Source organism: Botrytis deweyae (assembly GCF_014898535.1).
Source record: "Botrytis deweyae strain B1 chromosome Unknown BDEW_008, whole genome shotgun sequence".
Taxonomy (NCBI): Eukaryota; Fungi; Ascomycota; class Leotiomycetes; order Helotiales; family Sclerotiniaceae; genus Botrytis; species Botrytis deweyae.
In genome coordinates, this window is record NW_024066215.1 from 321,812 (window position 1) to 346,839 (window position 25,028).

Here is a 25,028-nt window from a genome sequence, read left to right on the forward strand (position 1 = left end):
ATTAGATAAAATTCCTTCTCTACCCATCAAAAATTCATTTCATTTCATCTCATCTCACCTCACTTCTCTTAATCTCTAGCACAAATCTATAATCTACCTGTATTGATTTTCTGACATTTAGAATCTAGAGAGATCAATATAATATAATATGAGATATAAATTTAGATCAACACCGATATGGGAAATATTAATATTATTATGAATTAGGTATATTTACATTTAAGTTATATTATCCGTATCATTATATTATTACCATCATATCCGACTAGGTAATTATTTCATCTTCCTAATTAACTAGTATTATCAATCACCACCCACCCAACCTCCCCACCTCCAAACCTCCAAACCATCTATCCATCTCACAACCAACAAGCGAGGAAATTCCCCTCTCCCTCACTACGAGTCTCCTCTAATCTCATATATATCATATACGTCGTTTTGATGTAATACTACTTCTTTAATAAATCTCTAATATTATTTCGTCTTATTATATAGAGTTTTATAGCGCAAATTCCAAATCTCAAATCCTAAATCTCAAATCCTAAATTTACCTATCGATTCTTTTTTAAAGAATTCAAAAAAAGTCCTTTTAAAATTTAAATATATATTAAATTAAATCAATCAATTTAATAATATACCATACTATATCATACTATACTATACCTAGGTATCATACCATACCATACCCACCCACCCATTAATACACTACACTTACCTTCAACCACCCAAACCTCCAATCCCTCTCAAACCTTCCCCCTCCAACTCCCCTCCAAACTCCCCCTCCAACTCCCCCTCCAATCCCAATCCTAACCCAAAGAAATAACTAATAAACTAACAACAAGTACTTTCTCTCCCAATCACCTAATATCTATTACCCCATTCCCCATTCCCCATTCCCATTCCCCATTCCCCATTCCCCATTCCCCATATCCCTCGATTAAAATCAATACGCATCCCCTCGATCCAAAAATCAATTCCCCTTCTTTCCCTCTTCTTTCTCCCTCTTCTTTCTCCCTCTTCTTTCTCCCTCTTCTTTTCTCCCTCTTCTTTCTCCCTCTTCTTTCTATTAATCAATCTCCTATTTTGCTAGATAGATAGATATATATATACTTCACTCACTTGATATACTCAGTATACTCACACTCAGTACACTCACGTTACTCACTCCACTCATTCCACTCTGCTCAGCACACTCCACTCAGCACACTCACACGCAGCATACTCCAATCTCATACTCAATCCTCAATCTCAATCTCAATCTCAATCTCAATCTCAATCTCTCCTCTCCCCTTCATCTATCCCCTTCATCTATCCCCTTTATCTATCCCCTTCATCTATCCCCTTCATCTATCCCCCTTCATCTATCCCTTCAATCTATCCCCCTTCATCTTCCCCTTCATCTATCCCCTTCATCTATCCCCTTCATCTATCCCCTTCATCCACCCCCTCACCTCTCCTCCCTCACCTCTCCTCCCACTTCATCCCCACCTCTCCCTCCATCCACAACATCCACAGCATCCAAAATATCCTCTAAATTCTCCCAAATCCTCCCAACCCCCCCTCCCCCACAACTCCCATTTTACTCTTCCACTTTTCTACTCTTCCAATGTCCTCTTCTACTCTTTACTCCTCACTCTCCCACACCTTCATTCTTCCACTCCTCCACTCCTCTACTCTTTCACCCTCACCTCCCTCACCTCCACTCCCTCACCTCCATCCCATCCCAGTTCACCTCCCACACTTCACCTCTCATACTCCACATTCCATCTTCTAAATTCTAAATTCTAAATTCTACCCTCCTACCCTCCTACCCCCCTATTTCTCATCCCTCCTACCACCCTATCTCTCATCCCTCCTACCCCCCTATTTCTCATCCCATCCCATCTCCATCCACCCATCCCACTCAATACAATACAATACCACAATAAATTCCTCCCCTTCACTCTCCAAACCCTAACCACTCAACTAACATAACAAGATAACAAAACATTAATACATCCTCAAAATCTAATCTTCTCATTACTCCCCCTTCTCTCCAACCTATCTAGATATCTAGATATATAAAACTACCATTCCCATTTCTCATTCTTTCAATTAGCACCCAACTTACCCTGCCCCTTTCCCATCCTATCAAATTCAACCATCAAAGCTTAAACTCACACATCACATCACAAGAATCTCACAAACCCCCTCAAACCATGATAAAACTTATTTTTCTTATTCTTATTCTTATTCTTATTCATATCCCTATCCCTATCTAACCACTAAATATCTCCACTTCCCAAGTCAAACTTAATCACATCTCCCCTCCCATCATCTCATATCCACATATGAATATCATCTAATCTCAAAACCAGATCAATCAAATAATGAATGAGACCTAGCAAAAATTCTCCTTCCACAGATTCCTCATCTACAACCCCAAAATACTACCGCTCAATAATAGCAAAACCAATCCTAATCAACCAAACCACTCAAATGGAAGGATGATATAAAAAAAGCCATCGAATCGATTCAAAGCACAGCTCTTTCTTGGCTCAATGTCTCATGCCAACCAATTGAAATTTATCACCAATTCATCTCACTTCCCATTCTTTCCTCCCCCTAAATCAATCTTTCCATCAATGACTAGCATTGAAACCTGAAAGTCTCAACTCACACCCAACATAACATGTTTCCTAGAATAGAAAGGTATCTCAAAAGTAAAAAGCTCCGTCGTAGAAAAGAAGAATGTTCATAGATACACATTATTGTTATTAGCCCATGTAATAAGTGTATTAAATTTGGTTCTGAACTCCTCCGAAAGAACAACGTAAAAAAAAAACACCATCCACAAAAGAATTGCAAATTTGGTGCGAAAGAAGTGAAGAAAGAAAATATTGAACTTTGCTAAACGATTTGATGAAAATGCGCCAATAAAAACTTGTGTACATTCGTCGTTCTGTTCATATCGAATTTTGTCTGATCAATTCGATTCCCATTTGCGCCATATGTAAGACCCTATCTTTGTACTTGAAGGAAGTCTATATTGGGATATAGATAATCTGTTCATCCCATATTCGTTTGATAGGTGGGTAAATTACAGGGCTTGACCTGGAACAGGCTTTCGCTCCACTGGACTTCTGATGTTTGGAGCAGATGGTGGAGATGAAGGACTATCTGTTGGCGCGGATGTAATCAATGTAGGACTTGGTTGTCTAGAGATAGGATCGGTATCCGAATCACTTCGAGCACGTCCTTCACTTTGTGGAGCCACTTCATGATTTGGTGGAGTGGTTGGTCGTTGTTCGGTCGCCTGACCTTGTGGAGTCATTGGTCTTGGAGCAGATGAGCCTTGAGGTGTCATTGGTCTTTGTTGATTTGGGTGATTGGGAGGGACCATTGGTCGTTGACCTTGTGGAGTCATGGGTCTATTACCAGCTGGTGACATGGATCTTGGAGGACCTTGCATCATACCAGGGCCACGAGGAGGGCCTTGTCCATTTGGACCCATTGGTCTTGGTGGTCCAGCTGGGGACATAGATCTCGGGGGACCTTGCTTCATGCCAGGGCCACGGGGAGGGCCTTGTCCATTTGGTCCCATGGGTCTTGGAGGTCCATTGGGTGGTCCATTTGGTCTCATTGGAGAAGATGGATAAGGTGGACCGCCATCCTTGTTCGGAACGCGAGGAGGACCTTGATTCATACCAGGTGACATGGGACGTTGCTGAGGACCAGGTTGTTGAGGGCGTGGTTTAACAGGACGAGTAGAGAGACAAGTTCGAGGAACGACACCTTGTTTAGAACGATCGAGACGAATGCAAAGAGCCTGTGTTCAATCAGTATGTGTAATTTAGAGTAAAATGTTTCATGGAAACTTACCCATCCATCATCATATTCATGCAAAATTCGGATCAATTGGCCAGCTTTCAATTCAAGTTCATCATCCATGGAAGGAACGAAATCAAGTTGAACTCGGTGAACAGTAGTATTAGGAGGACCTCCAGCTGCAGCAATAGCCAAACCGGTTACAGATTGAGCTTGAGTAGCACCTGATGCAGTACTGAATTCAGAACCAGAAGGACTTGGTGGGCTCAAAACTGTGTTGGGCTTAGTAGTGAAATCCATTTTGAGACCATTACCGGCTTTAGAAGCACTACGAGCTAAACCAACTGGCTTGAGAGGGGCTGGAGCTGGAGAATTAGAAGCATGAGACGATGCAGCAGCAGCAACGACAGCAGAAGTAGCAATTACTTCACCTCCGTCGTTGAAACCTTCGATAATAGGTGGGCCATTGGTGTTAGGGGTATCGATAGATTCAGCGTGGTTACCAAATGGATTGTTCCTGTTCTGGTCTTGAGGTTGTTGTGAGTGATAGCTAGGCGCAGTTGACACTGGGGTTAACATGCCACCCATTTGAGAAGGTGCTTGACTGGCTCCAGTTTTCTCATTGAAGGGTTGGAATTGTGTCACAGGGCGGAGAGATAGACGATGAGCGGCTGTTGCTGCAGCTGCTCCTCCTCCATTTGAACGTTGACTTGCTTGACGTTGAACTTCTACGCGTGTGGCTTCCGCGCGACGAGCTGATGACGCTACCATGGCAGATTTCTCATCATCAAGACGTTCAGCCTTGGCCGCTTGCTTCTTCTTTCTGAAGAAAAATAAAAGGAGAGCAAGTCCAACTCCAAACAATAACAAAATACCAATAACCAATCCTGCTTTACCACCAGCACTCATACCGGAACTCGATGTATCTGCTGCAGCAGTGGAGGAAGCATTGGCCGAGGAAGCACCCGTAGAGGAGGCGACTGCGGTGCTTGTCGGTACATTATCGGTGGCTGCGAGAAGAGCAACCGAACTTCCTACCGACGTAGTGGCGACGAGGGAACTGGGAAGTTCGGAAGAAGTGGAAGAACTGGAAGCGGAGGTTTTCAGAGTCGAGGCAGAAGTGGTTGTGTGACTTGCACTTGAAGAAGTAGCAGTGGTCTTGGCGGCTGTAGTTTTAGTTGAGGAGTGTGTCTCTTCAGCCGATGATGTTGTTTCATCTTCTTGTCCGACCGTTGAGTAACCTGCGATCGATCCGCTAAAGGTTGGTGAAGCGGTGACATAAACAACCGATACAATTGTTTGTAAAGCTGGTTCTGGATCTGGTTGCCTGACCTCAATTGGTGCTGCCATGATATCTTCCTGATTTAATTCGGCGCGCTTCGCATGACGTGCATGTTGATGAGAACGACCTTTCATCTTGAGCGATTTGAAGATCTGTGGATTGAGTATGGATTGGATTGTGGGTGGACGTCAATAAATATTTTCGAGACAGTAGTATCCTTTCGCTCCGACGGGATCTCTTGTTGATCGTGTACGATAGTGGTATGATTATTGTAATAATCGACTAGGTATTCATCTAATGACTGTATGTGGATTGTATTCGAAAAGAAGGGAATGGGAGTCAATCGCGTTTGAAGGTTGGTGTAAAGAATGTAATCCAATTATTGAATTTCCCGTCGCAGAGAGTGACTGTGTGTGTGAATGGACGGAGCAATGATTATTTTTCAATAATTATCAAAGCAACCCAAGGATTAATGGAATTATTGACCGATTGAAGTTGATTTACCCTCGTCGATAAAGGAAGGACGACGAGATAGAGTTAATCTTGACTCTAAAAGATTGGGGGTGGGAAGGAAAAAGCAACGATGGTGGTGAAATTGAAAAGAGGGAGAGGTTGAGGGTGGAAGAGAGAGAGAGGAAAGGGTAGAGAGAAAGAGTGGATTGGATTGGATTGGATGTGAATGGTAGGTGGTGAGTGATTGGGTGGTATGGGTGGTATGGGTGGTACATATGGGTGGTATGGGTGGCATGCATGTGGTATGTGGTGGGTGGTACAGAGTACAAGCGTGAGAGAATAATTCTACTACGAGTCTAGTCTACCACAGGAAAAAGGGTTCGTCTCTTCTTTTGCGCGGATATCCAAGGTGGTGGTGTGCATTGGAGCGGATTGCGGAGAAATGATGAGAATTCCACCCCAGTGTCATAAACCAATGTCCATTCCAGTAAGGTTGATCCGAATTCATTTAATCCCTTGATCCAACTATTTCCTCTTGCGGTAAGATCGATTTGTGACAATTACAGAAATACTTGGGATGTCCCGTGGTTTGCTTGATTTATGACCATGATCCAGGGATTCAGATTATACGGTAGTCCGAATCGAGTTAAGCTCCAGGAACCAGACACGGACCTATCCGATGCAAGGTGAGATGTGATTGGCGAACGGGCAGAAAATGAAATGAGGATTCTTGATGATTGTCAAGGGTGTTTCAACAGGAACCTATCACTTACCTTGATTGAGACTAGGTCTGGTGAATTGGGTTAGCTTGGCTGTCTAACCCCCCTTGCATGCTGGTAATGTGGCATGCATAATCAGGAACAGGAACAGGAATAGATAGGAAATGGGAAAGTGATTCGTTTGTTGAACGGTAAATCATAAATGATGAGTGAATGAATCAAAATTTCAAAATGAAGGGATTGAGAGGGTGTGTAATGAGTGAATGTGAGTGTGAGTGTGTGAAGAAAGAGTCAAGAACCCGTGACATGAAGAAATATACGACCAATGCGATTGTAGTAGGTACCTTGGTAGTATATGTTAACAAGTATCATATCATTCTTCAACATTCACACATATCAACCTACTAGGTAGATACTTCTCAATCAATCAATCATAAAAATCATAACACAATATATCCTCATCCCTCATCCGAGGTAATTCCTTACCTACCTACCCATCTCTCCTCCGTAACATCAACAATCTTCAACCTTATCATCTCAAGCATCGAAAGCCACGTATTCGTTAATTTATAAGCGCTTCCGTCCCTACTATAATTCCTTGCTCCCGAACCTCCAGCTCTCTTAACATAAACTATCTAGGTAGAGTCCTAGATATTCATCTAGAGAAATTTCCCCTTTACATTTTATTAAAGCCGTTGAACTTTGGAGTGAAGATGATTAATCATACTATCTAGGTAGGTGTATACCTATCCATATCCATATATATATATATATGTATTATGAAAAAATCCGACATCCGAGTGGTATTGACATCAGCCGGTTGTATTCAGACAATGTAAGATTACGATTCAGGAGTACAGACTGTACAGTAGATTATAACCATCTCATCACAAGTGAAAAACTAAAATAAATCTTTTTCCGTATTTCCCTTTTTAATATTATGACAATCTATCTACCTACTAGGTAACTATCTATCTAACCCAATCTACAGAGTATACCCATAAACATCACACCACCATCATCATCGTCGCCTCACAAACCCCAACCCCAACTCACAGACAAGATCTACGACGATCCCCCAAGTACACTACGGAGTAACCATGAACTAATAAAATCATTCCATTCTCCTCTTTCCTTTCCACTTTCGATTTTCCACAGTAGGTACCTCTGTACATACATACACTCAAAAATACATACATTCATCCATCCATACAAACAAACAACCTTTTCTCCCTCCCCTCCCAATCCCCAATTCCATTCCCATATCATATTATACATATCATACATATCACATCCAATCATCCACTGGGCACCTACTTCATATCAAACCACATACATCACAGCTGGAACACCCAAACAACCCAACACCCAAACAACCCAACACCCAAACAACCCAACACCCAAACACCCCCCCTCCAAAAAAAAACCTCATCACAAGTTCACAACCACAGCGATCCTCATAATTCCTCTTCCCCCCAAAAAAACACCTACATATTTAAAATTACACAAGACAACGATCGACACAGAGGCTTAGATCCATCCACTAGCCCCATTTTATCGTTTGTCGCGTGGAGCACGTGCTTGCTTGCTTGCTTGCTTGCTTGCTTGCTGCATTCTTGTAAATTTCCGATGATTCCGGGGATTGGTGTGGTGTGTGGTGGTGTATAGGTAGTGGGTGTAGGTGTATTGATGGATATGATATAATGAGATATGATGGGTTTTTCTCAGGTAATTCAAGCTACATCATAGCAGGTACAGAACTGTAATCTCAGACAGCTTATAATTTCTTACCTACCTACGATAGGTATTGCCGATTTAAATCAATTTGTTCTTGTGTTTGTTCATGTCGATGTTGATGCATGTAAGCTTGGCTGGGGGGGATGGGGACGGGGGTGATCTATCTTACTCTAGTGACCTCAGTAAGTGAAGAAATCGAAAGGAAGTTTCGATGAAGTTTATTTTAGAGGATGTTCTGTAAGTATACATCACGTGACAAATCTCCAACGATAGGAACTGACAGATCTAGGCTGATGATATCGTAGTTGAAAACCGTGCATATATCAATATTAAAGATTAAAGATTAAAATGTACTACAAATACATCATCCCAGCAATCCCACCCAACCAACTGACCCATCATAAATCATTCTTCCTACCTCACCACATAAAATCCATTCAAACCCACCCCCGCATCCCTCAACCTATCTACTTCCATCCTCAACCCCATCTTATGCAAAGGTACTCTATCCAACTCCCTCTGCGCCCTCAACCTCACATCCGCATATCCCGTCGTAGCTCTCTCCAACAATCCTCTCCCTTGCCCTTCCCCCGTCTCCGGTACAAAAACCGGTTTATCAAGTATTGTCTGCGCAAAAACAATATCATTAAGTGAAGCGACCAACTCCTCTTCTATCTCATTTGCAGATACGGGATGCGCATCTGGACGTATGAATCCCATGACTTTGATTTCCAAATTCTTCATATCATAGGCTTGGGGATCGAAACAATCGGATATGAAATGGATTTTGAATATTCTTTTGCTGGCTTCGGTAATCGTCGCTTTGTGAAGATTGGATGCTTGCATTGGTAACGACGATATTACGGTTTGCGACCAGATATCTGTATCGAGACGCGGTGTTCCTTTGTCCGGACGTCGTCGAACCCATGCGAAATAATGCCCTCGGAGTTGATGAGATATATGTTCTGCAATACCAGATAGAGTCATGGCAGGCATACTAAAATAATCTCCCTCTTTTATTTCAATCTCAGATCGTGCTATGAAACAAATTGGATAAGGAGCTCTTGGTCCCGACTCATTGTCTCCACTTCCAGCTTGATTATATGAGAAACTTCTCATTCCCTTGTAATGAATATTTCCATTTGTGATGGTCGATTTCACCATATCCTCTGTTCCGCTTTTTCCATAAAGTGCCACGGCTGCTTCCTTCCGGGTTTTAGAAGGCATGAAAGGTTGAGCAACTTTCATTGCAGTAGATGTAACTGGAGAAACCAACCCTCCAATTGTCTTGTTGGCATAAACAGTCATAGCCATAGCCCCAAGTTCCAATGGCAAGGTACTCAAACTCGCACCTCTCATTGAAGAAGGACTTGTCGAAGCAGAAAGAATGCGGAAAACCGGACTTGGACACAAAACTTTTTTCTTCTCACCCTGACAGAGTACAAGATGGAAATAGCCATCGCTTGCTTCAACCGGTATGCGGACTACAAGAGTCTCGCGCAATATATGTTTTGGATGTTTTGTTTTCTTCAAAAATTTCTTGATATCTCGTTGCCAGGCTCGCTCATCATTTTCTTTTAGTTGTTCTGCTGAAATGGGTATTGTTGGTGTGACGTTAATCCAACTACTATTATTTCCTACAAAAGCTTTCAGACGCATCCCAGTATTCCCAGACCACCCTTTGTCTTGAAGCCATACCTGCCGATCTGGCGGTAAAGGTGCATCTGAGAAGATTGAAACCGTAAGAGTTGTAGAACAACCTTGATAAAATACTAGACCGTGTGAATGTCGTAGAATAGAAAAGTGTTTTGTGCTTTCTGATGGATGAGATATGAGTCCTCCCGCGAAATGTCGTGCTTCTTGAAATGCCTTTGAGACGTAGGATGTGGATGGAGTGGATGATGGTTCTGATGATGTTTCGTTTGCGATTTTGGGAACGTCATTGAGGGCTGGTAGATTTAAAGGGGCGACCGGGGCAGAAATTGTTCTTTCAATGTGTGTACCCGTTTGGGTGATTTGAAGGGTCTCAAAACCGGCGGGTTGAATAGGAATTGTGTGCGATTGCGACACTAAAGTTTGAGCAGCTTTGTCGTTACTATATTTCCCCGCTTTGCTGTCTTCTGATAGATTTCGACCATACTTTGTCGGATCATAGACATTGTTTCCCAAGGGCGTCGCTGGATTCAATTGGAGTGTTACGGGCTTGCGCTGGATTCGAGAGGGGTTCGCACCGTCGTAAGGCCGTAATGGCCTCGGAGTCTCACTGTATGCTGGTGGGGGCGAATAATAATCCATTTGAGTTTGTTTGTTAATTGATCATCATTTTCCGTGGTGTCAAACCGCCGATTTGAGTCCCCATTTCATTAAAATGAGTCGTTGCAGTACCATAATGGCCAAGATAGATGACTGTCGGGAATGTTTCAGTAATCTCGGTCAAAGCGTTAGTCATTATCTTGGAAGATATTGGCATTAAAAACTGGTGAATTCGCTCTTTATCATATGGACCATTGTATTCATTTCCAGAAAGCTCATATATGAAAGAATATTTTGATACCTTTTATGGTGTTCAGCTTAACGTATGGTTTGCCTTGCGCCCAAAAGATGTTTCGTGCATGCAAGCTTATTTTCCCCACCAAATCCACTTTGAACTAGCCTCGGCTCCCACAACACGTGATACACAGCTCACGTGATATCTACTTTGCATCGCGTCTGTAACCTGCATGCGTAGATTGGCATACGATTTTATATAGGCAGTAAGAACCCTCTTAGTGGGAAGGAGACGGGATGAAATATATCAATAGAAACCCTATACTACATGTTTGTACAACCTGACGAAGTCTGTCCAACAGAGAGATCGCTAATCACTTCCAACCCCAAAGGCAGCTCCTATAACAACAAGGCGAGCAAATAACTAATAATAGTCATACGGCTATATATCTCATCTATAACCTTTACTATATTCAATTGAATGTATTCAACTGATTGCTATTAGCACCATAACTGATCCCTTTGTTGTCCCCATTGTGAATTCCAACTGTACTACCGGTATTGTGAGATTGATTGATGACAGTTCCTGCCCCACTATTGTTCAACTTCTCGTCCACAGAGCTCCCTAACCACGGATCGCACCCCTCAACAACTTCCTTGAGCTCCTCTAAATTAGACTTGCTGATACCCATGCACTCCTCATCACTGAGCTCGCGGAGTTTCTCGCGGTCATTCTCCGGAATTATGTTTTCAAGATCATCGATCAACTTGCAGATGCTCTCTACAAACTTGTCAAAATGATCCTTTTTGTAAAAAACCCATTTAATGCCTTCGATGACTTTGGATGCCTGACATTTACGCTTGCCGAGAAATCCCATGAACCGGACTCGAATTTTCTTTAGATCGGTTGGTAGGCATGATTCCGGATCAAGTGGCAGCGAACTTTTTCCATCTAGCTTTGTCTGTAACCTTCTTGCTTCCCCCTGAGCGCTCAATAAGCGATCCTGAATATGACCAAGAATTTCGTTTATAGAAGCTAAATCGTATGTATACCCACTCGCATTCTTGCTGGGATTGCTAGTGATAGTGAGGCCAGCAATTTCACCCAACGAGAAAGGCGAAGTTGAATAATGTCGAGCTTTAGCTGATGAGTTTCGAAGTCATCCTTGAATTCTCTTGCAAGTTGAATGTAGCCTAGTGTGTCGACAGCAAACTGAAAGAGACTGATGGCTGTGCTAAAGCCGTCCATATTTGGGAGAAGAATCAGATACTAGTGATTTATTTGATGTTAAAAGAAAAAAAGTAGTCGTAGGCGATTTGTGATTCTTTCTCAGAATTCAAAGTGACGGAAGAAATTTATATCAAAACGGAGTCGGTTCAAATGTATGCATTCGTGCAAAATAAGTCAATCAATCATAACGACGGTTGAAATATTCATATTGCGGATTGGCTAATATCTATTATACTTGATGTAGTATTACCACTCCGCCCCTTTCAACAACACACTCAATAGAAGCTACGGCGTTGTCTGTATCTACAGACCACTCAACTCGGTTCCTTGAAAATACCAAGTAGCAGAGACCTTTTGTAATCCTATCGTGTATTATACGTGAGGAATCACAACGTGTGTTGTCAGCAAGAGTACATGTGAGGGATCTGTATGGATCAGTGTGAGGTTTATAAACATGTAAATTTACAATATCGGCGCAACAGATCAAGTTTTAATTGCTTGAAGAAAAAGATGATTATTTAGTATAGAGCCACTACGAACACCCCAGGTTTTTTTTGGGCTGTCAACTCCGGCGAGAAAGATATCAACATACCCCACTAACTTACAGATGTGAATGGTCTCCAACGAAACACAAAGTTGAGGCTTTGCATTGGGCTGAGACGATTCCGGCCTAACGCCCCACCAAAGCACCAAACAAGCTGCACCACAAAGCTGTGGCCTTTGTGCCATCCATTACAGCCCCGTTTTGTTACTCAAAATAGACGTGCAGATACCAAAACGAGGGACTAGTAGCCAACGGACAGCCACCGAATCTCGTTTCTCGACTTAGCTTAAAAATACAGCGAAACGACCCTTCTTTCTCGGCTCCAGTTCCGACTACCCTTCTTTCAATCCGCCTTCTTCTGGCCTGATAGCTCGATACCAAACAAAGGGTGCATGCTATCATTGATACACGTGCTGCCATAAAGCATGCCACACTCCACTGACAGGCACGTCCCATAAGGGGGTAAAATACAAGGTGATTGGTGGCCCATGTGTGAGTGGAGTGTTGCATACTTTCTGGCCGTACGAGCAGAGCTTTATGGTCAAGCGCTTGTGCATAAAATGCTTTCTGAGGTGGGCCAGATAACTTGTATGTAATTCCTTAGCTTAGCACGTCCTCACACCCTACGGGAGGTCATATGTCATAGGTACGGGGATCTTCTCCATCCGTTGGACATACATAAATATCATCACCACCATCACCAAAAAATTAAACCCCCTGGATCTGCAAGCTAAAAACTTTTCTGATCTGATAAGCGAGACTTCCGGCGGCCGTACGGTTGTGAAAAGACGGTCTTTTCTGCACTGTCATATCATATTATGTCAGCCCGTTTCTTCCGTGCCAGTGGCCGTTTCAAGGATTTTTTTGAATGATATCATTTGATGATATACTGTCACATAACTCATCTCATCGAATATAGATCTCATATTCAATAAGTTTCTCAAATTGCCGTATTAGTGAACCTCAACATCATATCATCGAACTGACCATAGAGCGCTAGGAGCTCGTCGGTCATACGGGTATCAGTATGTTGTTTGAACTGACCGTCGTATCAAGTTGCCATCCCTAGGTTGCTGCTAGATGATGGGATAGAAACAGTTGTAAAAATACTACCTCTTTGCGCAGCTCAATCCAACTTTCAACTTGCGTGGAATTCTTTAACGTGTGGATACGATGCAGCGATTAGTAATTCACTGCGACATACTACGGAAACTCATGTATTTGTTGTCACGATTACAATGTTGCATCCAGAGGAGTGAAATAACTACCCTATGGTGTTGTAATGTCTAATCATATACAGTCGAAGGCCCATTTACAGTCCTACTCAATAGCGGAGGTTATGCATGATAACGATGCATGGCCCAGTACATGTGACTATATCTTGACACCCACTACCACCACTATCATTGCATCTCTATCGACTCGGCTGGACTCAATCTAACTCTTAATTTAACTCCCAATTCAACAAAGACAATATCAATTATCATTCAAGTTGTCATCCTGTAGCACATCAATAGCTGATCTACAGACTAACTGTTCATCGTCATGTCTGGAAACATTAGCCATAGAATCAATCAAAACGGCAATATTGGTCTGGTGCAAGGTGTAAACTATGGTGATAATATTCGATGTAAGTTCCGGGCATTTACAATACAAGTCCCAGTAACACTCACATTTGCAGATGAAACTCAAGCAAGCAAGTCCCTGAAACATATTGCACAGGATGCACATGAAAGGACTAAAACAGCGTGGGAACATTCCGGAACATGCAGCTGGCTATTGCAGGAGACCGATCTTCAATCATGGCTGAAAATGGATGAGGAATATTCCTTTCTTTGGCTTTATGGCATTCGTAAGTTTCTTGAATCGCGTAGTTCACAACGCCATACTGATAATTATACAGGAGGGTGCGGAAAATCAACTTTGATGTAAGTTTCCAGCTTGATTGACGTTGTCTTCATTGAATACTTAAGTCTGATCCTCGTGAACAAACAATGGTTAATCTTTCTGCTGTCCAGGTCTCGTTTAATTGAGAGCACATACCAGGATCGATTTCCGATGAAAGGACATGGAGCTATACGTCTATTGTACTTCTACATCAGTGACGAAAATAATCCAGAAAGCTATCGAAACATGTTGATGACATTTTGGGACCAAGCGGTTCTAACAACCGAAGAACGATCGACCCATACTTTCGGAAATAATCGTGATACACAGTTTCTTGAGACCAAGCTACATGAACTGCTGGTTTCCTTGAAACGCGATATATACATCTTCATTGATGCTGTGGATCAACTTTATTCACATTCTCGCTATCAAATGATCATGGGACTCAACGAGATGGTTCAAAAGTTCAAGGGGACATCAATCAACCGCATCAGTGTAGCCATCAGCTCTCGTGATTGCGATGGTATGGAGAATCTACGAAAACACAAACTGTTTCCGATTGAAGTTACGGCGGAGAAAAGTAAAGGAGATATCGCAACTTACCTGTCGAAAAATCTCCATTCAGCAGTCTTACGGCGCACATCTAAGCTTAGGCAGCAGGTTTATGACAAATTAATGCAGAAAGCTGATGGGATGTGAGTATAGTGAAGCATCCTTCTCTACTTCAGCTGACATGAATGATCTTAGGTTCTTGTGGGTAAGCTTGCAAACATTGAATATCTGCAACATGGAAATGGAATCACAAATCTTAAATGCCCTAGAAAGCCTCATTCCACCACAAGAGATGCAAAGACTCTACAAACGCTATGCCGAATACTTTGAAAACACAAAAGAACCAATTGAGCAACAGATATGCCAAAGAGCGATTGCTCTTCTAGCACATAATATAGGACCAATGCCAAAAGAGGTTCTCATTATAGCTGTCTCCTTGGATGCCAAGGGGATACCAAACCAGAAATTATACCAAGAACTGAACCGCAATCCTACTATGATTATTCGCTATTGCTATTATTTGCTGCGCATGAACGAAAAACTTGGAGTCTTCCAATTCTGCCATCAAACTGTCTTTGAGTTCTTCAGAAAATACAAGCCAGAGATATACAACCATAGGATTGCCCGAGTCTGTTTATCTTACTTGTGCTCGCTGGATCTCCCTCGAGGTCTTTCGAATGATGCTACATGGTTCAACCCAGGTAGTCTTGAGACAATCCTTCAGAAGGAGCCATTTCTATCATTCGCATCTTCTAATTGGGCTACCAGCCTTGGGAAGAGCTTCGTGCCTGAAGATGGAAACAATCCAGAAATACGACATTCTGGAATTTTCAATCTGTTGAAGATACTTTTTGGCAAGGACGGAGCAGTCGAAGAGAGAGGCAATTTGCAGCTATCATTTCAGATACATATGCTCAATCTGAGAAAGAAGATACCCAAAAACATCACCTACATCCACATCATTAGCTACTTCGCTCTTTTCAGGCTGTTTGATACTTTGAGAGATAGGGGGTGGCTTAACCCGAATAAATCTGATATTGACGAGTTGAGGCCGATCCACTGGGCTATAAAGAATGAGAGTGATCTTGATGGTGCTAGCCGCACTGCTAAGAAGTTGATCGAATATGGCGCTGACTTCGATGCAAAAGACAAGGAAGGTCGCAGCCCCCTGTATTACGCGGCTTATTACGGAAATTCGAAAGTAATACAGCTACTTATAGAAAGAAAAGCTCAACTCGACTCCACAGATAAAAACAGCGAGACAGCTTTAATTGCTGCTTGCAGAAAACATCATGAGGCTATTATAAGGGTTCTCGTCGAGGCTGGAGCAGATGTGAAGATTAAAAGCCTTTTCGGTACTGCCCTTCACTTCATTTCCTCTATTGGATGTAGCCATTGTGCTGAAACAATACTTAAATATTGCGGAAAGCTCAGGAAAATTCGAAATGACGGGCCATTTGGAACTTCAATGCATGCTGCTGCATTTAATGGTCACTCAAATCTGGTTAAACTCTTTTGCTCACAAGGAATGTCTGTTCGTGTAGCAGATAGAACATACGGAAGCCCGGTGACAGCCGCAGTTGCGGGGCTTAACCCCGGCCTGGACCCAGCCCCGTTCGTGGAGATCATTCAGGAACTGATCAGAAATGGGGTGAATATCAATGACCAAAGCGGTGAACTAGGACCAGCTCTTCGTATAGCAGCATATCATGGTTATCCAAATATTGTGCGTCTGCTCTTAGAAAAAGGTGCCAAGGTCCGCAAAGCCACTGGACCGATGGGTACGGCTTATGATGCTGCATCAGACCGCGGACACGATGAAATCATGAAACTTTTGTTGGGCAGCGATCCAAATGCTGCAGACTACGCTGGCTTATCTGCCTCCAAAGCTCATGATCAGCAACAAATCCAACGCAAATTGTTCAAAAGCGCTGTCCAAGCAAGTAGTATGGATACAATCAACAAGCTCATTGACCAGTTTGTTATTCTCTTTGGAAATGAAATCAGAAAGGGTGAAACCACATTTCTTAAGCGGCTAGCAAAACTTGCCGAAAACGTCTTCGAAGACGTGACAACATTGGCAACAAAGATCCACGATGATTCCGATACACCCAAGAAAAAAAGACACTTTGGCCGCAGACATTTTCATCGAGACAGGCTGTTTAGCATTTTGTGTATGGGGTTAGCACGCAAAGATTTCGAAGATGATGATCATGATTCAACCTCAGCAATGAGGCATGCTAGTGAAGCGTCTCCCGGTTATCGCGGAGCTGCGACTAATCTGGCCCAAAACAGTTTTGAAGAGCATTTCCCACAAGTCCTGAATCTACTGACTCAAGCTGCAGTGAAGATCCTGGAGAATGCTATTGAGAATAAGGATAGAGCTGTGATTAGGCTAACTGCCAATACATGGATTGATGGATTGAACAACCTTGTCTCCTATCCTGTTTTTGGGCAGTTTATGTTGACTAAAGTGGTTCAGAGGCGTGCGGCTGAACTCAAGCAACACTTGATCGACCCAGACTTGAGCCCAGATGAAAGATTTAAGAAAGCCGAGGCTCTAGCTCTTGTGGGCATTGAACTACTTTTGACAGCCGTTGGGCGCGGCCAGAAGTTCAAGCACCTGTCCTTTGTTATTTCTAAGCTTTGGATCAAGGCTATTAACGATGTCGAGAGCCTGGGTGAAGCAGGGAAGGCACCAATAAAAGAGTTCATACGAGCTTTTGTGGAGCGGTTCTCAGAAGCAGTCACAAACAAAGATCAAATCAACGCCGAAACATGTTCAAAGGCTGGGATAGAGATCATGAGAGCAGTATCCATTGATAAGAATGAGACCTTACTGGAGAATCTGAGTAATGAATGGGTGATACAATGGACTATGGCTATTCAAAAAAATATGGAATATGTAGTCAAAGAGCCAATCCACCAAATGTTGAAAGATTACCAAGAATGCCTAAAGGACAACAAGTACAACGAAGGTATTGGTCTCGCAATTACAGGTATTGCAGTTCTTCGCTCGGCTTTCAAGCAAAAAGAAAGCCCAGCAGCATTGGTACTCCAGCCTTTCATCGAAGATGGCTTTGAATTGACGCAAAAATTTCTTGCACGGTGTGATACACCTACTGCTGCGGAAAATTTGAAATCATTTCCGGTTGAGATTCAGGATCTAAGAGCTTTGCTTAACTCCATTATCAGCTTGCTTGCGATAGAAGAGATACAGCACCACCGCTTATCAGTGAGGCCTTTGGTTTCGCAGATTCTTGATCTCGCACAAGTTACTGTAGACTATCGCTCTCAAGAACTTTCTCAAGCTTTTACCCAGTGTGTTGAAGAGGCCGATCAAATCTTCTTTCCCCTTGAGCAAGATGAGCGACTCCTTCAGATTGCTAGAACAGTTTTTTGTTTACTTGAGGTGGCGTTATATAAGAAAGAGAAATATTCCAATGTTTTGTCAATACTGAGAGGGGCGGCTCTGAATGGTATGATTAGGGTATCGACTTTCATCGGAAGTGGTCGATTGGTAGAATATGATGGAGTTATTGAGTATCTGAACCTTTATTAATATAAATAATTAAGGAAGTTAGAGCAGGAGACTGGATTACTATATTGAGTAGATTGAATGAAGAAAGTACGTTAATTGAGAGCGTAGAATGTATTGTAAGTAGGATATATTCTATCATAAAAAGATCTAAATCGGAGGCATGTACGAGACGCCCTCGTAAATCTCTTTTGATGACTAAAGTAGCTAACTAAAGTAGCGCGCAATCTAGTAATAATGATTTCGTAGAAGTAATCTCAGATGATTTCATCCTAAAATAAGTGTTAATTTATGAATCCAAAGAACGAAATGAAACCGATTCACATTATAAAAACAGAATATCTCTAACTATAAGTATACTACTTTCAAATATTCGATTATCAAACCTCTTCTGATTGAATAAGTAATGTGCGGACGCTAGGACAGAGCTGTTCCGGCCAACGAAGGAGCCAAATGCCTGAGAAACCACTTCAATAATTCAGAGTTAAAGTTAAGTTCTTCTGGGATTCATTTCAAAATGAATAACGAAGTTCTCCTAATATCCAAGTCACAATTGACTATGTAATTAAATCCTTCTCATGTTCAAATTCAAATTAGACAATCAAGTTCTTCGAGTAATACAATTCAAATTTGATATTCAGATGCCTGGGATATCATTTTGGCGTGCGATTCATTACATTCATGTGGAGCCCCTTCACCAGACCCAAAATAAGCGAAACGGCGAAATCAAATTAAGATTTTTCGTATTTGTAAAAAGTGAAGGAATAATTTTCATAACCTAAAGTTGTGGTATGCAGTACACTTGCTTCTGTTTTCCACAGGTCTCGAATTTGATACAATCTGAATGAGAGGTCAAATTTAGAGTGAATACCAAAGATGACGCACTCGAAAGGCAGTCAGTGTATCGGCATCTCTCATGCCCATAACCTCAGGACTAAAGTTCCTGGCAACCGAATCGCCGGAACGCTGCTGACATGCTCCACACGTTGATATGCTGAAATAGCAACCCCAACAAACGTCAATTAGGATTAGGCCGAATGGTCCAGTGGTAGGATTGTTGTTTCGGGATACTCTCCCCACGTATACTCGTGATAGAATATGACAGATCCCGGGTTCGAACCCCGGTTCGGCCCTCCATTTTTGCTACCTTGTTAACGTTTTGATATTGAGTATTTTGGTTGAAACCACTGTCGTTCGAAGTTTTGACATTTTTCTTTTGTCTTGGTGGGGTACACGAACGAATGACTAATGATGCCTACCTAAATAAGGGTTCTCGGGGTTGCAGATGCGATCTATGCACACTAGGAAAAACAACGAATTCCATTGAACATTCTTTTTCTTTCATGATCCTACCTGAAAATTCGAGTGTTCTAGGTCTGGTATTACTGGGAAAAGTTACCTGTATGACTAATTTCTTAATCCGGAAACTGATAAATTCCATAGCGAGAATACGTCGCCGAAAAGGGAGGGCCTTAAGAGTGCCTCCGGACTTGTGGAGTATGTAATGTGAAAATTGGACCTACCGAAAAGTTTGAAAACTTCTCACTCACTTCCCTGACAAAAGAATCATCCACTTGTCAAAACACAACTGCATGAACTTTCTGCAAAGTCGCGGAAGATGAGAAACTGGAGAGCGTACCATCAATCTCAAACCCTCACCCAAAAAACAAAAATTGACCACTGGCGGTCTCGAACCGCCGACCTTGGCGTGCCAAACCCATCTGAATGACTGGAACAGATATTAGCACCACGCTCTAACCAACTGAGCTAAGCGGCCTGATTGGATACCGGCGGCGCCGTGTATCAATTCATATTGGTTTCTCTGATCAGACAAATTCACACAGTATTTAGAGCCTGGCTCCCTGGGTATTGGAATAGCTACCCACATCTCATTGACCTCATCTTCCTGTAAGTTAGTCACAAGCAATGTGATACAGCTTTCGAGATTGCAACTGTAAGGGAATTGTTCACAGCATTTTACACTCCTGACTCGTTCCTTCCTATCTGAGATTTTTAGCAATTTTGTTAATACATAGTCTATACACAGATTTTGGGAATCACTCTATGAGCAGACAATTACACGAGTAATGACTTCTGAATTGATCTTATAGCATTGGAAGAAACTCATTGTTCAGTGATGAATGATTCTCAATTGTTAGATGAGTTCAAGTACTGGATTCATATTGGATGTTCGGATTTATTGAGAACCATAATATCTAAGCAGAAGCCTAACGTCTCGAGTATTCGAAAATTCGAAGTCGGATGCCTTTGATTCGGATTGATTGCAGCCGAACTATTTGACGAATTGTTGAAGGCTATAGTCTAGAGTCTAGCTCAGAAGGCATGTATGTATGTGTGTATTCAATTTGATAATATCAGAGTAAGTACAGCTTGCTAATCCGGTGAAATCTGGTGAAGGCAAACTAGTCGTATACATGTTTAGTTTCGAGTTCGAGAAGAGACAAATGGATGCTGATATCTACTTGCTCTGAGTCCGCCAGATATCTCTCAAGGACGTAAGTAATGTAGCAAGCAGAGTAGCCTGATATTGTCATAAGAAGGCGGCGCAGTTGTTCATTGCATCCTACAAAAGTACAAACTACATGTAAACATTGACTTCGCCAGCATAAAACTTGACATCAAGATTGAAAACAATGGCGCCTTCTGCGCAGACAGTAAAATAATTGCATATAGATTGCAACCAACTCATATTAGAAGGATAGCTAGCAAATGTACAGGTATCATATAGACAGGTATCAATTCATAAAAACTGTTGCTCTCAAAACACTCAATAGATGTAACCTTCGCTTCCAAACACCGAAATCTTTCCCTTCCAAAGATACCCACCAAATCAACGCCCAAGACAAATTTTCTACTCATCACTTTCCTCAACGGGTCCACCCATACTTGCAGGTTTCTCCGTAAGTGCTCTCGTGATTCGTGCGTAAAATCTCGCAGCTTGTGGCCTTGGAAATTCTATCTCATCAACAAGATAGTCTGGTAATAGATCCAATAAGGGTTTATCTCTGCTTGGATCTAAAAGTGGCGTATATCGACAATCTGGATCACCATCTGCCATTTTCTCGCTCTCAACACCCAATTTGAAGTGAAGAGCTAATATTAAAGTCAGTATAGACTCATTATATTAGCAAGAAATAGGGCAACTTACTACCATTACGACCTGTCTGAATACAATCAAAGACATCTTCTTCGGTTTCTCGTTTGACACCACGTATAATTAATCCGGTTAAATCACTGTATAGATCTTCTTTCAATTGAGCGGCTTGTGCCGCTTGAGCTGCTTCTTGACTTCCAATAATACGCATACCACCATTGGCTTTGATAGCACTGCCTGGAACCTTGTTATTTGCGCTTTCGTATGATGCGGTTATCTTACGATTTGCTGCAAGCTTGGTAGACAATGTCTTGTTTTCTACCTGTGCTTCTGATAACGACAATTCCAATTGATGGATCTGGGCTTGTAAATTCGTAACTAATGCGTCTTGCGATTCAATTGTTTTCTTCAAACTTCGTGCTTCTTTTGCCAAAGAAGTTTGAGTTGCTAGATTTGCTTTCAAAGAAGCGATAAGCTCATTCGATACTACTCAAGGTTAGTGCCTGACCCGATTGCCTGATTTTAAGAGTTCCATACCCTTTGTTTTTTCCTCCGCTGCCTTTTTGTATCGGTCAAAAGTTTTCTCTGCTTCCTTGACCCCGACCTCTCGTAGATCTTGGTATTTTACCTCTACATGCTCAAGTTTCTTTGAAAGTTCGCCAAGCCTGCGTCTGACAGCTGGCTCATTCCTCTCTGTATCCGAAGCACTGCCAGCTCGGTGCCGCGAAACGGACATCTGTCGTCGCCGTGAGTCGTTGTGCGAGCGAGATCCTTTCCTTTTCACCTCAGGTATGCTATCTTCTTGTTCCAATTCTTCGATATCTTCATCCATTTCCACTTCTGTTTCTTGTGCTTGAGTTTCTTGAATAACCTTTTCAGGTGACCCTTGTTCTACAACAGGCTCCTCTTGTACCTTTGCTTTGCCCTTTCTTCCTGGCCTACCCTTTTTGCCCACGGCTGCTACGATTTCTTCTGCGATTTCTGGTTCGGGATCCACTGTTTTAGTGGCTCTACCTCGAGTCGCAGTTGGTTTTTTTGTAGCTTTTGCTTCAACTTGCTTCGGCGCAGTAACCTCACCATCTAATTCATCACCTGAAGCTACATCCCCCATAGTGACATCTTCTGTCTCATCAATTTGCTCGGCCTCCTTCCCAGTATCCTTCTGTCGATTAATTTTGGCTGCCTGAACATTCTTTCTTCCTCTTTTTGCCTGGGGTGATGATTCAGGTGTTGGCTTCCCATTGATTCTTCCACTCGTGCGACGCGCCGGGGATTTTATTTTTGTAACTTTTGATGGAGCAGTCTTAGGTCTTCCTCGTGCTTTCTTCGCAGCTGTATTATCTTTTAATTGTTGTTTCGACATTGTGCGCTCTACCAAGTGGTCATCCTCTGAGTCTGATCTTATCAGTCCTGCAAGTGTTGAGTTCTTGAACTTCGACATTTAATATAAACAATGCGCTTGGATTGCGACGCGAGATGATTGAATGAGTAACACGATTTTAGCGGTGAGGCTGTATAATTGTTAAAATCGTCTTAAGTTGGCAGAGTTCGATTCGCTGGTCTGATCTGATTTGCGACAGTAGAGAACTCAAATGACTAGATTTAACAAGTGCAAATGCTGAGGCAACGGGGTAGTTCCATCCAAAATCGAGGGGAAACCTCTTGCCAAAGTAAACAAAGTTAGACGAGTGGCTTCTGTGGCTTATCGGATTTTATCCTTGCAGATCCGTGAACAGAGCACGTGTCAAAGCCTTTCATTTTTTTCAGCCACATTAGACACCGAACAAACGCCACAGCACAAGCAAACCGCCGCGATCTCGAGTCAGCTATTCAGTTCTTAGACGGACGACTGCAAAATCGCGTTTCTAGTATACTTTGATCTTAAAACTCCCTTTTCGAAGCATCGGAAAGCTGCGATTAGGTGGCATATACTGTCTCTGAGCTTTGCGCATCATGATGGGGGATGGTAATAGTAGGAAGTATGGTCTCTTACAAGATCTATTATTGATCGTTGTTTCTGTGAGTATGCCAGGAATACCTCCACAATTTGCTTTACAACGACTAATCTGGCTGTCATCCATAGACTGCCTCTTTTTACTACGTCGCAAAGAGTTTAATACCGGCTCTACCCTTTCAGAACGATGCTGAGAAGGAACAACACGAAGAAGCAAGACTAAAAGCCGCGGCGAACCTGCGAAGATTAAACAGAAGGGGTAGTGATGATGATTCAGATTCAGAGGAAACAGTCTCGGGGAGAGGAAAGTCTCGCCGTCCTCGCAAAGAGGACTTGATCCTCGATCAATATGAAAACCAGATTGCCATGGAAGTTGTAGCTCCAGAGGACATTCCTGTCGGTTTTGATGGTGAGTAATCTGTACTAAAAAGTAATACAAAGGTGCTAATTTTATACAGACATCGGTGGTCTGGACGACATTATCGAAGAATTGAAAGAATCCGTTATATACCCTCTCACAATGCCTCATTTATACTCGCATTCATCCCCTCTTTTATCTGCACCTTCTGGTGTATTATTATATGGTCCTCCAGGATGCGGCAAAACTATGTTGGCAAAGGCTTTGGCGCATGAAAGTGGAGCTTGTTTTATCAATCTACATATCTCGACTTTGACAGAAAAGTGGTATGGTGATTCAAATAAGCTGGTCCGCGCAGTATTTTCTTTGGCCAGAAAGTTGCAACCCAGTATCGTGTTTATCGATGAAATAGATGCAGTATTGGGACAGAGACGAAGTGGTGAACATGAAGCCAGTGGTATGGTCAAAGCAGAGTGAGTAAAATTATGCGAATCTCTCATAATTCTAGCTAACGATTTCAGATTTATGACACTCTGGGATGGTCTCACTTCATCGAACAAGAGCGGATTACCAGCTAGAATTATGATTCTCGGTGCTACAAATCGAATTCAAGATATTGACGAGGCAATCTTACGAAGAATGCCCAAGAAATTTCCTGTTTCATTACCCTCGAACTCGCAAAGAAGACGTATCTTGAATTTGATCCTTAAAGATACAAAAACCGATCCAGATAACTTCGATATTGAATACCTTACAAGAGTTATGGCTGGTATGTCAGGAAGTGATATCAAGGAGGCATGTAGAGATGCAGCTATGGTTCCAGTTCGAGAATTCATCAGAGAACAGAGGGAAAGAGGCATGTCCATGAGTGGCGTTGACCATTCAAATGTTCGAGGTGTACGGACAGAGGATTTTTTCGGTAGAAAAGGGGGCGGCCAAATTATCAAGGACAATCATGCACGACACATAGCTGCGGAAACTACATCAACAACAAGAGGCACGACTTCTAGTGATGGTTATGAAGATGTTGAAGAGAGCGTTGCTGAATCAATGGATTAACGAATTTATCACGTATATCTGGTCATCCGAGTACAATCGCGTTGTATTATACTAGGTAGCTATGCAAGGCGTTTGGGGGTTTGTAATGATATAGAAACAAAGAAAGGAACTCCTTTCTTTCCATGATTCAATGAAAATATATTTCATGATGATCTGAATTACCAAGCTTCACCCATTCTTACCTTTACGAATTAACATCATCTACTTCTTGAGCCGCATCGAAATGATGCTGATTCTTCACCTCGCTCGTTCACCTCCTATTCATCATTGTTATTGTTATACCCCTCTCTATGTGAATGCTTACA

The 25,028-nt window shown here is 42.3% G+C and overlaps 6 protein-coding genes across 6 annotated transcripts; 2 read left to right on the forward strand and 4 right to left on the reverse strand.

The window, feature by feature from the left end:
* Positions 1-3,079: 3,079 nt before the first annotated feature.
* EAE98_004286 (uncharacterized protein) lies at positions 3,080-5,223 on the reverse strand (the record flags this gene model as incomplete). Its single annotated transcript, XM_038951906.1, has 2 exons — positions 3,080-3,808; positions 3,862-5,223. The coding sequence occupies 2 exons, from the start codon at positions 5,221-5,223 to the stop codon at positions 3,080-3,082; spliced, it is 2,091 nt and encodes a 696-aa protein (XP_038811442.1).
* A 3,189-nt stretch (positions 5,224-8,412) lies between these two features.
* EAE98_004287 (uncharacterized protein) lies at positions 8,413-10,293 on the reverse strand (the record flags this gene model as incomplete). The annotated part of the gene is made up of 1 exon (XM_038951907.1): positions 8,413-10,293. The coding sequence occupies one exon, from the start codon at positions 10,291-10,293 to the stop codon at positions 8,413-8,415; it is 1,881 nt and encodes a 626-aa protein (XP_038811443.1).
* Positions 10,294-10,958: 665 nt separating this feature from the next.
* On the reverse strand, positions 10,959-11,734 carry EAE98_004288 (uncharacterized protein; the record flags this gene model as incomplete). The annotated part of the gene is made up of 2 exons (XM_038951908.1): positions 10,959-11,489; positions 11,543-11,734. The coding sequence occupies 2 exons, from the start codon at positions 11,732-11,734 to the stop codon at positions 10,959-10,961; spliced, it is 723 nt and encodes a 240-aa protein (XP_038811444.1).
* Positions 11,735-13,805: 2,071 nt separating this feature from the next.
* On the forward strand, positions 13,806-18,261 carry EAE98_004289 (uncharacterized protein; the record flags this gene model as incomplete). The annotated part of the gene is made up of 5 exons (XM_038951909.1): positions 13,806-13,890; positions 13,942-14,112; positions 14,164-14,188; positions 14,279-14,842; positions 14,895-18,261. The coding sequence occupies 5 exons, from the start codon at positions 13,806-13,808 to the stop codon at positions 18,259-18,261; spliced, it is 4,212 nt and encodes a 1,403-aa protein (XP_038811445.1).
* Positions 18,262-20,624: 2,363 nt separating this feature from the next.
* On the reverse strand, positions 20,625-23,166 carry EAE98_004290 (uncharacterized protein). Its single transcript, XM_038951910.1, has 3 exons — positions 21,890-23,166; positions 21,407-21,838; positions 20,625-21,351 (listed from the first exon to the last, which is right to left on the reverse strand). The coding sequence occupies exons 1-3, from the start codon at positions 22,791-22,793 to the stop codon at positions 21,110-21,112; spliced, it is 1,578 nt and encodes a 525-aa protein (XP_038811446.1). The 5' UTR covers positions 22,794-23,166; the 3' UTR covers positions 20,625-21,109.
* EAE98_004291 (uncharacterized protein) lies at positions 23,167-24,929 on the forward strand. The gene is made up of 4 exons (XM_038951911.1): positions 23,167-23,371; positions 23,436-23,715; positions 23,765-24,137; positions 24,186-24,929. The coding sequence occupies exons 1-4, from the start codon at positions 23,306-23,308 to the stop codon at positions 24,721-24,723; spliced, it is 1,257 nt and encodes a 418-aa protein (XP_038811447.1). The 5' UTR covers positions 23,167-23,305; the 3' UTR covers positions 24,724-24,929.
* The last annotated feature ends 99 nt before the right edge of the window (positions 24,930-25,028 follow it).

Coding starts and splice junctions, on each gene's coding strand:
- EAE98_004291 (XM_038951911.1), top strand. CDS start 23,306: ATGATGGGGGATGGTAATAGTAGGAAGTATGGTCTCTTACAAGATCTA. Junction 23,372..23,435: donor TATTATTGATCGTTGTTTCT/GTGAGTATGCCA, acceptor TGTCATCCATAG/ACTGCCTCTTTTTACTACGT. Junction 24,138..24,185: donor AGTGGTATGGTCAAAGCAGA/GTGAGTAAAATT, acceptor TAACGATTTCAG/ATTTATGACACTCTGGGATG.
- EAE98_004290 (XM_038951910.1), bottom strand. CDS start 22,793: ATGTCGAAGTTCAAGAACTCAACACTTGCAGGACTGATAAGATCAGAC. Junction 21,839..21,889: donor AGCGGAGGAAAAAACAAAGG/GTATGGAACTCT, acceptor AACCTTGAGTAG/TATCGAATGAGCTTATCGCT. Junction 21,352..21,406: donor TCAGACAGGTCGTAATGGTA/GTAAGTTGCCCT, acceptor CTTTAATATTAG/CTCTTCACTTCAAATTGGGT.